At 40.2% G+C, this 18,473-nt stretch overlaps 1 protein-coding gene across 1 annotated transcript in view; it reads right to left on the bottom strand.

The window, feature by feature from the left end:
* The window catches only part of PSMB1 (proteasome 20S subunit beta 1), a 45,359-nt gene that overhangs the window by 6,149 nt on the left and 20,737 nt on the right, over positions 1-18,473 (bottom strand). The window contains exons 4-5 of the mRNA XM_053710824.1: positions 13,739-13,868; positions 9,997-10,103 (exon numbers count right to left, since the gene is read on the bottom strand). Of these exons, the coding sequence (XP_053566799.1) occupies positions 9,997-10,103; positions 13,739-13,868 (237 nt within the window). The remainder of the gene's footprint in view (positions 1-9,996; positions 10,104-13,738; positions 13,869-18,473) is intronic.

The following is an 18,473-nucleotide window of genomic DNA, read 5'->3' as shown; positions in this document are numbered from 1 at the left end:
TTAGCACATATAGCACAGATATCTTCCTCTGAATCAGACATGTTTAACACACTAGCAAATAAACTAGCAACTTGGAAATACTTTTCAAGTAATTTACTATAATATGAAAACGTACTGTGCCTATAAGAAGCACAGAAAAAGTTATGACAGTTGAAAATTGATAAACTGAAAAGTTATAGCATCAAATCTTTGTAAAAAACACACTTTTAGCAAAGGATTGCTCCCATTAGCAAAGGATAACTAACCCTAATAGCAGAAAAAATACAGAAATAAACGTTTTTTATCACAGTCAACTACAATCTCACAGCTCTGCTGTGAGTGATTACCTCCCTCAAAACAAGTTTTGAAGACCCCTGAGTTCTGTAGAGATGAACCGGATCATGCAGGGAAGACAATAAACTTCTGACTGAATTTTTTGATGCGTAGCAAAAGCGCCAAAAAAAAGGCCCCTCCCCCTCATACACAACAGTGAGAGAGATCAGTAAACTGTCATAAATTAAATAAAAACGACTGCCAAGTGGAAAAAATAGTGCCCAAAACATTTTTTCACCCAGTACCTCAGAAAATTAAACGATTTTACATGCCAGCAAAAAACGTTTAACATAAATAAATTAAGTGTTATTAAAAAGCCTGTTGCTAGTCCCTGCAAAATAGGCTAAAGTCTTATGCATACAGTATAATTCCAGTGAAGTGCCATTCCCCAGAATACTGAAGTGTAAAATATACATACATGACAGCCTGATACCAGTTGCTGCTACTGCATTTAAGGCTGAGTTTACATTATATCGGTATGGCAGAATTTTCTCATCAATTCCATTGTCAGAAAATAATAAGCTGCTACATACCTCTTGCAGATTAATCTGCCCGCTGTCCCCTGATCTGAAGTTTACCTCTCCTCAGATGGCCGAGAAACAGCAATATGATCTTAACTACGCCGGCTAAAATCATAGAAAAAACTCAGGTAGATTCTTCTTCAAATTCTACCAGAGAAGGAATAACACACTCCGGTGCTATTATAAAATAACAAACTTTTGATTGAAGGTATAAAACTAAGTATAATCACCACAGTCCTCTCACACATCCTATCTATTCGTTGGGTGCAAGAGAATGACTGGAGGTGACGTAGAGGGGAGGAGCTATATAGCAGCTCTGCTGGGTGAATCCTCTTGCACTTCCTGTTGGGGAGGAGTTAATATCCCAGAAGTAATGATGACCCGTGGACTGACCACACTTAACAGGAGAAAAGTTAACATGTATAACCACTGCTTTCTTATCTGCATTCTGATAAATGTGTGTGTGTCATTTTAACAATATATATTTGGTTTAGATATTGTAGTCCAATGGTCTGATACTGCTAGCATTCTTTGTAAATGATGTTGATATATTTAATGTATAATCTGCCCTCCAATGATAGCTTAATTATATCTTGACTATTAAAGGGACAGTCTAGACCAAAATAAACTTTCATGATTCAGATAGAGCATGTAATTTTAAACAATTTTCCAATTTACGTTTATCACCAATTTTGCTTTGTTCTCTTGGTATACTTAGTTGAAAGCTTAACCTAGGAGGTTCATATGCTAATTTCTTAGACCTTTAAGGCCACCTCTTTTCAGAATGCATTTTAACAGTTTTTCACCACTAGAGGGTGTTAGTTCACGTATTTCATATAGATAACACTGTGCTTGTGCACGTGACGTTATCTGGGAGCAGGCACTGATTGGCTAAACTGCAAGTCTGTCAAAAGAACTGAAATAAAGGGGCAGTTTGCAGAGGCTTAGATACAAGATAATCACAGAGGTTAAAAGTATATTATTATAACTGTGTTGGTTATGCAAAACTGGGGAATGGGTAATAAAGGGATTATCTATCTTTTAAAACAATAAAAATTCTGGTGTAAACTGCCCCTTTAATAGATTACTGTGATATAACTTATATATATATCTTTTTTTATTGTCTAAGTAACAAGTCCATTCCAGTATATAAGATATAGTATATTTGATATAATTTCAGGGTCCAAGAGTGGCCCTTTAAGTACAACCCCCCCCCCCCCCTGTAATCCACCTCTACTAGTGAAGCTATTGTATTAAACAGCCCAAAAGAGGCTGCTATGTTTCATTTGGGGATATCCAGCTAGCACGTATTTGATAATAGAAAATTGGGGATAAGCTTAAAGGGACACTGAACCCATTTTTTTTCTTTCGTGATTCAGACAGAGCATGCAATTAAAAGTAACTTTCTAATTTACTCTTATTATCAAATTTTCTTCATTTTCTTGCTATCTTTATTTGAAAAAGAAGGCATCTAAGCTATTTATTTTGGTTAAGAACGCTGGACAGCATTTGTTCTTGCTGATTGGTGGATACATTCACCCACCAATAAACAACCCAGGTTCTTCACCAAAAATGGGCCGGCATCTAAACTTACATTCTTGCTTTTCAAATAACGATACCAAGAGAATGAAGAAAATGTGAGAATAGGAGTAAATTAGAAAGTTGCTTAAAATTGCATGCTCTATTTGAATCACGAAAGAAAAAATTTGGGTTCAGTGTCCCCTTAATTACATTATACTGAAAAAATGAGGTAATTATTTTCTCTATGTCAATTACTGTATTACTTGAGATTTTCTTTGAATTGGTTTATTTTGACTTTATATTGTATCTATTTGCTTCTTCTGAATGCTATGGCAGTCATATATACTATGTGATATTTTACCTCAATAAAGAAAAAATATTAAAGAAAATAAATCACTTTTTTGCTATGTTCTTATTGTATTCTTTGTTGAAGAGCATACCTAGGTAGGTAGCATGCACGTCTGGAGCACTAGATGTGCACTTTGCAAGAACATAAGAGGTCAGCAGAGTTTAACAGTGTATAATATTGTTAACCATCTTACGTTGTTTTTGTTTTATTAATTGCTCACTCTGAATTTACAGAGAAACTTTTGGGGATAATTCTCTCCTTAAAATAAATTCTGCTGCATTTTCCTAAATACCCATTGCTCTGTATGTTATATGCAATATAATACAAAATGGGTATTTTAAACAGCTGGCATAAATAAATAAATGAATCAACTTAGTTTACTTCTCTTGGTTGTTTCTATAAACTTAGCAAATCAGACAGGTTAAAGCTTTTTTGGGTTTCTGTCAAGAATTAGCTCTGGTTTGTTGCACATACTGGAGTGTTTTCACCAGGAGCTTTCTAATGGGCACACCACCCAGCTAATTTTGACTGACCAACCACTAAAAGTTTAGCCAATAAGCAAAAATGATATAACATAATTTATGCTTACCTGATAAATTCCTTTCTCCTGTAGTGTGATCAGTCCACGGGTCATCATTACTTCTGGGATATTGCTCCTCCCCAACAGGAAGTGCAAGAGGATTCACCCAGCAGAGCTGCCATATAGCTCCTCCCCTCTACGTCACCTCCAGTCATTCGACCAAGGACCAACGAGAAAGGAGAAGCCAAAGGGTGTAGTGGTGACTGGAGTATAATTTAAAAAATATTTACCTGCCGTAAAAAACAGGGCGGGCCGTGGACTGATCACACTACAGGAGAAAGGAATTTATCAGGTAAGCATAAATTATGTTTTCTCCTGTTAAGTGTGATCAGTCCACGGGTCATCATTACTTCTGGGATACCAATACCAAAGCAAAAGTACACGGATGACGGGAGGGACAGGCAGGCTCTTTATACAGAAGGAACCACTGCCTGAAGAACCTTTCTCCCAAAAATAGCCTCCGAAGAAGCAAAAGTGTCAAATTTGTAAAATTTGGAAAAAGTATGAAGCGAAGACCAAGTTGCAGCCTTGCAAATCTGTTCAACAGAGGCCTCATTCTTAAAGGCCCAAGTGGAAGCCACAGCTCTAGTGGAATGAGCTGTAATTCTTTCAGGAGGCTGCTGTCCAGCAGTCTCATAAGCTAAACGTATTATGCTACGAAGCCAAAAAGAGAGAGAGGTAGCAGAAGCTTTTTGACCTCTCCTCTGACCAGAGTAAACGACAAACAGGGAAGACGTTTGTCGAAAATCTTTAGTTGCCTGTAAATAAAATTTTAGGGCACGAACTACATCCAGATTGTGCAGAAGTCGTTCCTTCCTTGAAGAAGGATTTGGACACAAGGATGGAACAACAATCTCTTGATTGATATTCCTGTTAGTGACTACCTTAGGAAAGAACCCAGGTTTAGTACGCAGAACTACCTTATCCGAGTGAAAAATCAAATAAGGAGAATCACAATGTAAGGCTGATAACTCAGAGACTCTTCGAGCCGAGGAAATAGCCATTAAAAATAGAACTTTCCAAGATAACAACTTTATATCAATGGAATGAAGGGGTTCAAACGGAACGCCCTGTAAAACGTTAAGAACAAGGTTTAAACTCCATGGCGGAGCAACAGTTTTAAACACAGGCTTAATCCTGGCCAAAGCCTGACAAAAAGCCTGAATGTCTGGAACTTCTGACAGACGTTTGTGCAACAGAATGGACAGAGCTGAGATCTGTCCCTTTAAGGAACTAGCGGATAAACCCTTTTCTAAACCTTCTTGTAGAAAAGACAATATCCTAGGAATCCTAACCTTACTCCAAGAGTAACTTTGGATTCGCACCAATATAGGTATTTACGCCATATTTTATGGTAAATCTTTCTGGTAACAGGCTTCCTAGCCTGTATTAAGGTATCAATAACTGACTCAGAAAAACCACGTTTTGATAAAATCAAGCGTTCAATTTCCAAACAGTCAGCTTCAGAGAAGTTAGATTTTGATGTTTGAAAGGACCCTGTATCAGAAGGTCCTGTTTCAGAGGTAGAGACCAAGGTGGACAGGATGACATGTCCACCAGATCTGCATACCAAGTCCTGCATGGCCATGCAGGCGCTATTAGAATCACTGATGCTCTCTCCTGTTTGATTCTGGCAATCAATCGAGGAAGCATCGGGAAAGGTGGAAACACATAAGCCATCCTGAAGGTCCAAGGTGCTGTCAAGGCATCTATCAGGACCGCTCCCGGATCCCTGGATCTGGACCCGTAACGAGGAAGCTTGGCGTTCTGTCGAGACGCCATGAGATCTATCTCTGGTTTGCCCCAATGACGAAGTATTTGGGCAAAGACCTCCGGATGAAGTTCCCACTCCCCCGGATGAAAAGTCTGACGACTTAAAAAATCCGCCTCCCAGTTCTCCACTCCCGGGATGTGGATTGCTGACAGGTGGCAAGAGTGAGACTCTGCCCAGCGAATTATCTTTGATACTTCCATCATTGCTAGGGAGCTTCTTGTCCCTCCCTGATGGTTGATGTAGGCTACAGTCGTGATGTTGTCCGACTGAAACCTGATGAACCCCCGAGTTGTCAACTGGGGCCAAGCCAGAAGGGCATTGAGAACTGCTCTCAATTCCAGAATGTTTATTGGTAGGAGACTCTCCTCCTGATTCCATTGTCCCTGAGCCTTCAGAGAATTCCAGACGGCGCCCCAACCTAGTAGGCTGGCGTCTGTTGTTACAATTGTCCAGTCTGGCCTGCTGAATGGCATCCCCCTGGACAGATGTGGCCGAGAAAGCCACCATAGAAGAGAATTTCTGGTCTCTTGATCCAGATTCAGAGAAGGGGACAAGTCTGAGTAATCCCCATTCCACTGACTTAGCATGCACAATTGCAGCGGTCTGAGGTGTAGGCGTGCAAAGGGTACTATGTCCATTGCCGCTACCATTAAGCCGATTACCTCCATGCATTGAGCCACTGACGGGTGTTGAATGGAATGAAGGACACGGCATGCACTTTGAAGTTTTGTTAACCTGTCTTCTGTCAGGTAAATTTTCATTTCTACAGAATCTATAAGAGTCCCCAGGAAGGGAACTCTTGTGAGTGGAAAGAGAGAACTCTTCTTTTCGTTCACCTTCCATCCATGCGACCTTAGAAATGCCAGTACTAACTCTGTATGAGACTTGGCAGTTTGAAAGCTTGAAGCTTGTATCAGAATGTCGTCTAGGTACGGAGCTACCGAAATTCCTCGCGGTCTTAGTACCGCCAGAAGAGCACCCAGAACCTTTGTGAAGATTCTTGGAGCCGTAGCCAATCCGAATGGAAGGGCTACAAACTGGTAATGCCTGTCTAGAAAGGCAAACCTTAGATACCGGTAATGATCTTTGTGGATCGGTATGTGAAGGTAAGCATCTTTTAAATCCACTGTGGTCATGTACTGACCCTTTTGGATCATGGGTAAAATTGTCCGAATAGTCTCCATTTTGAACGATGGAACTCTTAGGAATTTGTTTAGGATCTTTAAATCCAGGATTGGCCTGAAAGTTCCCTCTTTTTTGGGAACCACAAACAGATTTGAGTAAAACCCTTGTCCCTGTTCCGACCGTGGAACTGAATGGATTACTCCCATTAATAAAAGCTCTTGTACGCAGCGTAGAAATGCCTCTTTCTTTATTTGGTTTGTTGACAACCTTGACAGATGAAATCTCTCTCTTGGGGGAGAGTATTTGAAGTCCAGAAGGTATCCCTGAGATATTATCTCTAGCGCCCAGGGATCCTGGACATCTCTTGCCCAAGCCTGGGCGAAGAGAGAAAGTCTGCCCCCTACTAGATCCGTTCCCGGATCGGGGGCCCTCAATACATGCTGTTTTAGGGGCAGCAGCAGGTTTCCTGGCCTGCTTGCCCTTGTTCCAGGACTGGTTAGGTCTCCAGCCTTGTCTGTAGCGAGCAACAGATCCTTCTTGTTTTGGAGCAGAGGAAGTTGATGCTGCTCCTGCTTTGAAATTCCGAAAGGAACGAAAATTAGATTGTCTAGCCTTAGGTTTGGCTCTGTCTTGAGGCAGGGCATGGCCTTTACCTCCTGTAATGTCAGCGATAATTTCTTTCAATCCGGGCCCGAATAAGGTCTGCCCTTTGAAAGGTATATTAAGTAATTTAGACTTAGAAGTAACGTCAGCTGACCAGGATTTTAGCCACAGAGCTCTGCGCGCCTGAATGGCGAATCCGGAATTCTTAGCCGTAAGCTTAGTTAAATGTACTACGGCATCTGAAATAAATGAGTTAGCTAACTTAAGAGCTTTAAGCTTGTGTGTAATCTCATCTAATGGAGCTGATTCAAGTGTCTCTTCCAGAGACTCAAACCAAAATGCTGCTGCAGCAGTGACAGGCGCAATGCATGCAAGGGGTTGCAATATAAAACCTTGTTGAACAAACATTTTCTTAAGGTAACCCTCTAACTTTTTATCCATTGGATCTGAAAAGGCACAGCTATCCTCCACCGGGATAGTGGTACGCTTAGCTAAAGTAGAAACTGCTCCCTCCACCTTAGGGACCGTTTGCCATAAGTCCCGTGTGGTGGTGTCTATTGGAAACATCTTTCTAAATATCGGAGGGGGTGAGAACGACACACCGGGTCTATCCCACTCCTTAGTAACAATTTCAGTAAGTCTCTTAGGTATAGGAAAAACGTCAGTACTCGACGGTACCGCAAAATATTTATCCAACCTACACCTTTTCTCTGGTATTGCAACTGTGTTACAATCATTCAGAGCCGCTAACACCTCCCCTAGTAATACACGGAGGTTTTCCAGCTTAAATTTAAAATTTGAAATATCTGAATCCAATCTGTTTGGATCAGAACCGTCAGCCGCAGAATGAAGCTCTCCGTCCTCATGTTCTGCAAGTTGTGACGCAGTATCTGACATGGCCCTAATATCAGCGCACTCTGTTCTCATCCCAGAGTGATCACGCTTACCTCTTAGTTCTGGTAATTTAGCCAAAACTTCAGTCATAACAGTAGCCATATCCTGTAATGTGATTTGTAATGGCCGCCCAGATGTACTCGCCGCCACAATATCACGCACCTCCCGAGCGGGAGATGCAGGTACTGACACGTGAGGCGAGTTAGTCGGCATAACTCTCCCCTCGTTGTTTGGTGAAATGTGTTCAATTTGTACAGATTGACTCTTATTTAAAGTAGCATCAATGCAGTTAGTACATAAATTTCTATTGGGCTCCACTTTGGCATTAGCACATATAGCACAGATGTCTTCCACTGAATCAGACATGTTTAACACACTAGCAAATAAACTAGCAACTTGGAAATACTTTTCAAGTAATTTATTATTATAAGAAAAACGTACTGTGCCTATAAGAAGCACAGAAAGAGTTATGACAGTTGAAAGTTAATAAACTGAAAGGTTATAGCATCAAATCTTTGTAAAAAACACAATTTTAGCAAAGGCTTGTTCCCATTAGCAAAGGATAACTAACCCTGATAGCAGAAAAAAAGTTACAGAAATAAACGTTTTTTATCACAGTCAACTACAATCTCACAGCTCTGCTGTGAGTGATTACCTCCCTCAAAACAAGTTTTGAAGACCCCTGAGTTCTGTAGAGATGAACCGGATCATGCAGGAAGTACAGTGAGCTTCTGACTGAATTTTTTGATGCGTAGCAAAAGCACCAAAAACGGCCCCTCCCCCTCACACACAACAGTGAGAGAGATCAGTAAACTGTCATAAATTAAATAAAACAACTGCCAAGTGGAAAAAATAGTGCCCAAAATATTTTATTCACCCAGTACCTCAGAAATGAAACGATTTTACATGCCAGCAAAAAACGTTTAACATAAATTAAGTGTTATTAAAAAGCCTGTTGCTAGTCCCTGCAAATTAGGCTACAGTCTTATGCACACAGTATAATTCCAGTGAAGTGCCATTCCCCAGAATACTGAAGTGTAAAATATACATACATGACAGCCTGATACCAGTTGCTGCTACTGCATTTAAGGCTGAGTTTACATTATATCGGTATGGCAGAATTTTCTCATCAATTCCATTGTCAGAAAATAATAAGCTGCTACATACCTCTTGCAGATTAATCTGCCCGCTGTCCCCTGATCTGAAGTTTACCTCTCCTCAGATGGCCGAGAAACAGCAATATGATCTTAACTACGCCGGCTAAAATCATAGTAAAAACTCAGGTAGATTCTTCTTCAAATTCTACCAGAGAAGGAATAACACACTCCGGTGCTATTATAAAATAACAAACTTTTGATTGAAGGTATAAAACTAAGTAAAATCACCATAGTCCTCTCACACATCCTATCTAGTCGTTGGGTGCAAGAGAATGACTGGAGGTGACGTAGAGGGGAGGAGCTATATGGCAGCTCTGCTGGGTGAATCCTCTTGCACTTCCTGTTGGGGAGGAGCAATATCCCAGAAGTAATGATGACCCGTGGACTGATCACACTTAACAGGAGAAAGTAACGTTTTTCAATCGTTTATTGCACAGATCATCATTAAATACATTTATTAAATTATACAATTATTTTGTACTTTGGATAGCAGAAATTATTATATTAGAAATTATTACACTACCCGCACACAGCTGGCAAACTTTGCTTTGGTGAATACTGTACTGTAATGTAAGGTTCTAAAAGCTTCAGAAGTGTCTTCTTATGAAACCCGCATTTTTTTCTTTCATAATTCAGATAGAGAATGCAATTTTAAAAGGGATAGTAAACACCAAAAATGTTATTGTTTAAAAAGGATCGATAATCCCTTTTTTTTACTGGGTAGTGCTTGCTGATTGGCAGCTGCAGACACCAATCAGCAAGCACTACCCAGGGCGATGAACCAAAATTTTTTGGTTCAGAACCTTGGTAGCACTTGCGGATTGGTGGCTACACAGGGCCGGTTATTAAGCTTACATTCCTGCTTTTAAAATAAAGATACCAAGAGAACAAAGAAAAAAATGATAATAGGAGTAAATTAGAAAATTGCATGCTTTATCTGAATCATGAAAGAAAAAAGATTTGGGTTTCACATCCCTTTAAATCAGAAAAAATAATAAAATTATAATTTCAAAGGATTTTTTAGGTCCTTTTAGTTTATTTCAAGAACAATGAATTATAGTACAGTCTGCCTGATACAATGTTGCATTCGATTTCTTAAAACAGTCTGTGAATGTAATAAAGTACAGATCTAAGAAGAAAGAGCAGGATTTACAACCTACCTGGTTGTCAAGAAGAGGCTGCAACATTGCACTTGCAGAACCACCTGCTTTGTAAGCATCCCTCTGGTATGAACCTACTGGATCAAAACTGTAAACTGCTCCCTTTCCTGTGGAAAAAAAATGAAATTACTGTAAAACAAAAGATAATGGCACATTGTGTATTGTCAGTAACAGTGTCGGGCCCCTAGGTACTAAGGAACCATGTGTCCTACCATATTAACTCTGATTTCTAATGATTCATTTTATCATAAGAATACACAATTTACCTGCTAATCTTTTTTGTAAAGTGTACAGCAGACAATAATAAAGTTAGGAAGTAAACCATGTGGTCACATAAAATTAAAGGGACAGTTAACACCAGAATTTTTGTTGTTTTAAAAGATAGATAATCCCTTTATTACCCATTCCCCAGTTTTGCATAAACAACACAGTTATAATAATACACTTTTTACCTCTGTGATTAACTTGTATCTAAGCATCTTCTGACAAACCCCTGATCACATGACATTTTATTTATTATCTATGGACTTTCATTTTAGCCAATTAGTGCAGTGTCTGCCACAATCCACGGGCATGCTTACAATGTTATCTATAGGGTTTACCTGAACTAGCTCTCCCCTGCTGTGAAAAGCAAATACAAAGCATGTGATTAGAGGCGGCCTTTAAGGGCTTAGAAATTATCATATGAGCCTTCCTAGGTCTAGCTTTCAAGTAAGAATACCAAAAGAACAAAGAAAAATTGGTGATAAAAGTAAATTGGAAAGTTGTTTAAAATTACATGCCCTATTTGAAACATGAACATTTTTTTTGGACTTGACTGTCCCTTTAAACAACATATACACTATGAAACTTAAATGTTTAAAGGGTCATTAAACACAAAAATGTCTTTCATGATTTAGGTAGAACATACATTTTTAACACCTTAGTGACCAGACCATTTTTAAATGTACTTAACGTTAGGGAACAGGGCTATTTTTAATGTACCCACACATAATTATATACCGTTTTTCTCGCCATTAAATGGACTTTCTAAAGATACCATTATTTTCATCATATAATTTACTTTCATTTTTTTTTTTAATTATAAAATATGATGGAAAAAACACACACAAAAAAAAACACACTTTTTCTAACTTTGACCGCCAAAATCTCTTACGCATCTACAACCACCAAAACTCCCATGCTAAATAGTTTCTAAATTTTCTTTACATGTTCTTTGCAAGTTAAAGGGACAGTCTAGTCCAAAAAAAACTTTCATGATTCAGATAGGGCATGTAATTTTAAACAATTTTCCAATTTACTTTTATCACCAATTTTTCTTTGTTCTCTTGGTATTCTTAGTTGAAAGCTTAATTTAGGAGGTTCATATGTTAATTTCTTAGACCTTGAAGGCCGCCTCTTAAGAATGCATTTTAACAGGTTTTTCACCACTAGAGGGTGTTAGTTCATGTTTTTCATATAGATAACATTGTGCTCGTGCACGTGAAGTTATCTGGGAGCCATCACTGATTGGCTAAACTGCAAGTCTGTCAAAAGAACAAATAAAGGGGCAGTCTGCAGAGGCTTAGATACAAGATAATCACAGAGGTAAAAAAAAAAAAATATAACTGTTGGTTATGCAAAACTAGGGAATGGGTAAGCAAGGGATTATCTATCTTTTAAAACAATAACAATTCTGATGTAGACTGTCCCTTTAAGTACAAGTAGCACATTGCTATTGCCAAACCATTTTTGTCAAAATTAGCAATAGTTACATTGTAACACTGATATCTGTTGGGAATCCCTGAATAACCCTTTTTTTTAGTAGACAACCCAAAGAATTGATCTAGGCCCATTTTGGTATATTTCATGCCACCATTTCACCACGAAATGCGGTCAAATAAAAAATGGTTAACTTTTTCACAAACTTTTGGTTTCTCACTGAACTTACATACAAACAGCTTGTGCAATTAGGAGACAAATGGTTGTAAATGCTTCTCTGGAATCCCCTTTGCTCAGAAACAGCAGACATTTATGGCTTTGGCATTACTTTTTGGTAATTAGAAGGCCACTAAATGCCGCTGCGCACCACACTTATAATGCCCAGCTGTGATGGGGTTAATTAGGTAGCTTGTAGAGTTAATTTTAGCTTTAGTGTAGCGATCAGCCTACTACCTGACACATCCCACCCCCCTGATCCTTCCCTGACCCATCTCAAACAGCTTTCTTGCCTCCCCCACATCACAATTGTCACTGCCATCTTAAGTACTGGCAGAAAGTCTACCAGTACTAAAATAAAAGGCTTTTTTTTTATGCTGCAATGTTGGATCCCCCCTTAGCCCCTAAACTCCCTGGCCCCCCCAAACAGCTCTCTAACCCTCCCCCCTCTACCTATATGCCGCCATCTTGTGTACTGGCAGCAGTCTCTCAAAAACCAGTTCGCTGAAAAAAAAATGTATTTGTTATTTATTTTTATCTATAAAAAAAAATAATTTTTCTGTAGTGTAGCTACCCCTCCTCAATTTCTCATCCCCCTCCCAGATCCCTTTTAACATTTATTTCCCCCCTCCCTCCTATACATTTGATTGAATATAAATGTAGCCCCCTTGCGCACTCCTGCACAATTGCGCGCACTTGAGGGACACAGGAACCGACCAGCGATGGGCTGCCCACCCGCCTCCTTGATTGGCAACTTCGCTGGCTGATGCAGAGAGGGTGTTCTATCGAGAACTCCAATTCATCAAAAACTCCAATCTTACGTCACTTCCGGTGATTCCATACATCTGATTGTTTTGAGTCTCAGTGAGTGACAGGATTCACAACCAATCAGATGGGCACTGTAATTGTCTATCTTCACTATCTATTTTGCCTCCGCCTGGGGGGTTCAAGGGGGCAAAGCCCCCCCTTGTAAACCTCATTCCACAAGGTTTACTTGGGGTGTATGCCATAGGATCAGCGGTGCGCCCCCCAAGACAGGCAAAACAGATAGTGAAAATAGAAAAGTCACCGGAAGCTACGTCAGATTGAGTTTCTGAGGAATTGGAGTTCTCGACAGAACAAAGGTCACAGAGTGACTCTCTCTGCATCGGTGGGTAATATTGAGGCATCACTGCAATACCTTGAAAGTGGCTGGAAGCGATCACAATCATTTCCACCACTTGAAACCTGTGAGGACGTGCCAGGCACGTCCTTGGTCATTAATGACAGTTTTTTGTAGGACATGTCTGGCACGTCCTTGGTCGTTAAGGGGTTCAAAAACTTTATTGTTGTTGAACCCCTTATTTGCTTCATTCTCTTGGTATCATTTGTTGAAGGAGCAGCAATGCATTACTGGTTTCTAACTGAACACATGGGTGAGCCAATGACAATCGGTGTATATATGCAGCCACCAATCAGCAGCTAGAACCTAGGTTATTTGCTGCTCCTGAGCTTTCCTAGATAAACCTTTCAGCAAAAGATAAGAAGGAAGCAAATTAAATAATAGAAGTTGGAAAGTGGTTTAAAATTGTATTCTCTATCTAAATCAGGAATCTATAATTATGACTTTACTGTCCCTTTAACAACTTAAGTGCTTTTACATTATATGGGTAGTGATAAAAAATGAACTGTAAGTACTTTAAAATAAAATGATTAAGTAAATGGATAATCCTCAAACGCACACATTTTCTAACAACATTCACTAAGAAACTAGAGTAAAAAGCTCTTCCCATAACTGAATGAAGCTTCCTGGCAACATGATCAGTGATTGACATTTAAGACTCACCTTCTTCATCGAGCCCTCCAATTATATTGTACACATAGTAAGGGAAGAAGCGGCGTGAGTAGAGGATGGTTGAGAGCATGGCGGCTATAGCTCCACTTGTCATTGTCTTGTTGTTTGAATGTTTATACATCTAGAGTTAATTATAAAAGAAAATAATGAGGTATGTGGGTAAACAAAAAGTTTAGTCAAACATTATTAGGTAATACAAATACCTGACTACATGTAGAGCAATTATTTTGTAATACTGCTCATATCAGCTTTAACACATTTTCAGATGTCTCTAGTTTCATGATAACATTCACCATCAGTCTCTCTTTAATTAACCAAGTTTGTTGCCTCTCGTTCATTTATTCCACTTGCACCAACGTAGCTTCCTCCGTGTTCATTGCCTAATGCATCACTTTGTTTAACTCTATACAAGCTCATATAGAAAGAGGCCCTTTTTGATTATAACCTAAACTTGCATCACATTTCTACACTTGATACCCTTACTCATACAGTTTACAATGAAAAACGTTCAACTTCTTTATGTTAGGGCTTATTTCAATATATTAAAACGACAGTAAAGTTAAAATTAAACTTTCATGATTCAGCTAGAGCATGTCATTTTAAACAATGTTCCAATTTACTTCTGTTATCAAATTTGCTTCTCTCTCTTGAAGAGTAAAACTAGAAAGGCACATAAGAGGAGCGTGCACGTGTCTATAGTTCTCTATGGCAGCAGTGTTTTGCAACATTGTATAACAAAGCTACAAATAATGTTGCAAAACACTGCTGCCGTAGAGTACTAAAGACACTTACGTGCACACTCCTGAGCATAAAGCAAATTTGATAACAGAAGTAAATTAGAAAGTTGTTTAAAATTACAGGCTCTAACTAAATCATGAAAGTTTAATTTTGACTTTACTGTTCCTTTATTTTTTTTTATTTTTTTTTTTTTTTTTTTTTTAAAGGAGCTTTATTGGAAAAAGAAAAATAAACAGACATTATACATGAAAGTCAATGGTATCGCATGAAAGAATATACAGAATTTGACAAAGCTTTGACAATCATTTTGCTCCATTTTTACAATTTTTAGAAATTTTTCTGTAACATGAAATATAACTTTTGTAGATATGCCCAAAAATTGGGCAAAGCAAACACATAAAAACCTAACAGGGCCAGTTGGAGTAAAATAAAAATAATATTGACTTATTTCAGTATGTCATCACTACTAAAGTGACCGGTCCTTGCATACCCCTCGACTTCATGTCAATAAGTGAATAGTCAACGAGTAGACAGAGAGATATAGAGTGTTGAAATAGAGAGAGGTGGAAAAGAGAGAAGGGTGAAAGAACGGGGGGGGGGGGAAGGAAGAGAAGAAGAAAAAAAAAAAAAAAAAAAAAAAAAAATTAAAAGGGAATAGGTAGCTCACATTGTGCACCTATCTGCTAAGTTACAGTGGTTCCAGGTCTACTAACTAGCCCGCCGGGCAGGCACCGTCCCACATCTGCAGCAGCGTCATATAGACGTCCAGCTTCTGAATCCTAACATAGTGATATTTTTCCAGAAGCAGTATGTCCTGCACACTTTGTTTCCAATCCGCCAGCGTGGGAATCTGAGCTGATTTCCACCTCCGGGGGACAAGGTTCTTGGCTCCTGTCAACATCAATTTTAGAAGTGTCTTTTTCAGACTGTCCTTTATTTTATTGGGGAAATGGAACAACAATATCTCTGGGATTTTTGGGATATCCATCTCCAGAATCACCTGAATCTCCCGCCAAACGGAGGTCCAGAAGGGCTCCAAGAGGGGGCAATCCCACCAGATATGTAAAATCGTTCCTATTTCCCCGCACCCTCTCCAGCACCTGTCTGAAACTCTAGGGTAGATTGCTCGAAGCCTAGATGGCGTAAGATACCATCTGCTCAGGAACTTGTAGTGAGACTCTTGTATACGAGCTGAGACCGAGACTGTCCTGGCAGCCAGGAAAATACGCTGCCACGCCTCCTCGGACAAATCCGTTCCCAAGTCTCTGTGCCACATTCTGGTATAATTTGTAAGGGGGCTGTCCTTGGGGTGAAGGAGAAGAGCGTAAATGATAGAGGTCAAATGTCTAGATGGAGTTTTTTTCATGCATAAAGCCTCGAAGGGTGTAGGGTCCCTCAATAAATGTGTCTTATGTTTGTGGGTGCTTATGAAATGACCTATTTGTAGATAGGTAAACCAAGACAATGGGATCTCAGGAAAATCAGCCAAAATCTCTTCCCTTGCCTTTATTCTCCCCATAGAAACAAAGCTGGCCACTCTGTTGCTGAACACTCTGCTCTGTTCCGGGAGTATTCTAGACTGAAGTGGTAGATCGGGGTTGGAATATATAGGCGTCAGGGGGGAATACAATGTTGAAACATGGGAGTCCACTTTTATCGTAGTATCCCATACGCTAAACAGCTCCTCCAACAGGGGGTACTTCCGCACACAGGAAGATCTGTACTTAGCAGCCGTCCACAATAGGGGCGACAGTTCCTGCACTTGTAAGGCTTCCTTGTCAATAGTAATCCAATCTTTTTGTGGGTTACCCTGACACCACTCAACTATTCTCTGCAGGATCACTGCTTTCCTGTATAGTCTGAGGTCCGGGAGGCTCAGTCCGCCATCTTCCCTAGCTAGATACATCGTTTTTCTGCTTACTCTCGGTCTGATCCCCTGCCAAACATATTCCTCAATTAAGCTTTGGAACTGTGTGAGGAAAGTAGAAGGTAAAGGGATAGGTAGTGTTTGAAACAGGTACATTATTCTTGGAAGGACATTCATTTTCACTACCCCTATTCTTCCCAACCAAGAGATTGTTTTGTGTTTCCACCCCGAAAGGTCAGCCGCAACTGTACGTCTAAGCGACATGTAGTTAGCCTCAAAGAGGTCTGCAGCTGAGACAGCTAAGTGTATGCCAAGATATTTCAATTGGCTTTCTTTTATTTGAAACGGGCTGTGTTCCTTGAGCCATCCCATTACAAGTGGGTCTAAGTTAACTCCCAGAACCTCAGACTTAGTGGCATTCAGTAAGAAGTTTGAGACCCTACCATATTTGTCAAACTCTTGTAGCAAGGCAGGGACCGATGTCTCTAGGTCTCGCAGTGTGAACAGAAGATCATCGGCATACATACATATCTTACATTCCCGATCTCCTATTAGATATCCTTTGATTTGTTTGCAATCACGGATATTACACGCTAGGGCCTCTACCGAGATGGCAAATAGTAAGGGGGATAAGGGACACCCCTGCCTAGTGCCATTTGAGATATCGAATGACTCTGAAAGAAGACCATTGACCCGTATCCTCGCACTTGGAGAGGAGTAGAGGCTAAAAACTGTGTTAATGAACCGCCTCCCAAATCCCATTCTCCCCAAGGTGCCTCTAAGGAACTGCCAGTTCACCCTGTCGAAAGCTTTTTCCGCATCAGTCGACAACAGGGCGAACGGCAGCCCCCGGTCGACAGAATGTGAAATCAGCTGCAACACCTTAAGGGTGTTATCCCTAGCTTCCCTACCCGATATAAATCCGACCTGATCTAAAGCAATCAAGTCTGGTAGGTACTTATTAACTCTGTTTGCTAACACCTTCGCCAAGATCTTGACGTCAGTGTTCAGCAAGGATATCGGCCGATAACTTTGCGGTTTATCTGGGGCCTTTCCCGGCTTTGGTAATACTGTTATGTATGCCAAAAGCATAGATGCCGGTAATACCCCATTGTCAGGTAAAGTGTTGAACAAGTTCTGGAGGTGTGGCAGAAGCTCCGGGAGAAACGCCTTGTAGTATTTTGCACTTAGCCCATCTGGGCCAGGGCATTTACCACTCGGGAGGCTTTTCAGCGTGTTCGCTATCTCCTCCCCGGTCAGGGATGTCTCTAAGAAGGCCCCAGCTTCTTTGTCTAAGGTTCGGAGCTGAGTGGTCGTGAGGTAGTCTTGGACCAATTGGCTCTGTGTGGGCGTGTCCCCTGGTTGGGCGGCCGGGCTGTTTTTGAGATTGTACAGGCCATCGTAATAATCACGGAATACTTCCGCTATACCACGGCTGTCCCTATGGGTCACATTTCTGTGATCCTTCATGGAATATACATAAGCTTTGAGTTGGGATCGCTTTAGTGTCCTGGCCAGTAATTTACCAGCTTTATCCCCCTCCTCATAGTACCTTTGCCTAAGCCAGATCGCTATTTTATGATTTTCATCACGAAGAAGCTGTCTAAAATCCAATCTGGCTTGTGCCAGTCGATTGTCAATATCGCTATTTAAGGGGTTTTTCTTGTGTTGTTCCTCTAATAACTTAATATCAGTTAATAATTGGTTATATCTCAACCTTTTTTGATTCTGCAATCTGGCTTTATGCTTGATAAGATGACCCCTAACAACACTCTTATGGGCCTCCCACACAGTGGAGAGGGGCATATCCTCTGTTAAATTCAATTCGAAGTATTCTCGCATACGCTCTGAGACATCCTCCAGGATGACCGGATCACCCAAGAGGGTCTCATCCAGTCTCCAAATATAGGAGGTAGCAGGCATATCGGGCCACAGCATTTCAAAGGAGACCGGTGCATGGTCAGACCATGTAATTGGGGCAATATCACTACGTTGCACATATTCAATACCATGAGAGTTTGTAAAAAAATAATCTATACGGGAGTATTTCCTGTGCGGGTTGGAATAAAATGTGAATTCTGTCTCAGTGGGGTGTAACGTACGCCATATGTCATGCAGCAA

Source organism: Bombina bombina, chromosome 4, assembly GCF_027579735.1.
Source record: "Bombina bombina isolate aBomBom1 chromosome 4, aBomBom1.pri, whole genome shotgun sequence".
NCBI lineage: Eukaryota > Metazoa > Chordata > Amphibia > Anura > Bombinatoridae > Bombina > Bombina bombina.
This window is presented reverse-complemented; position numbering and strand designations above follow the sequence as displayed.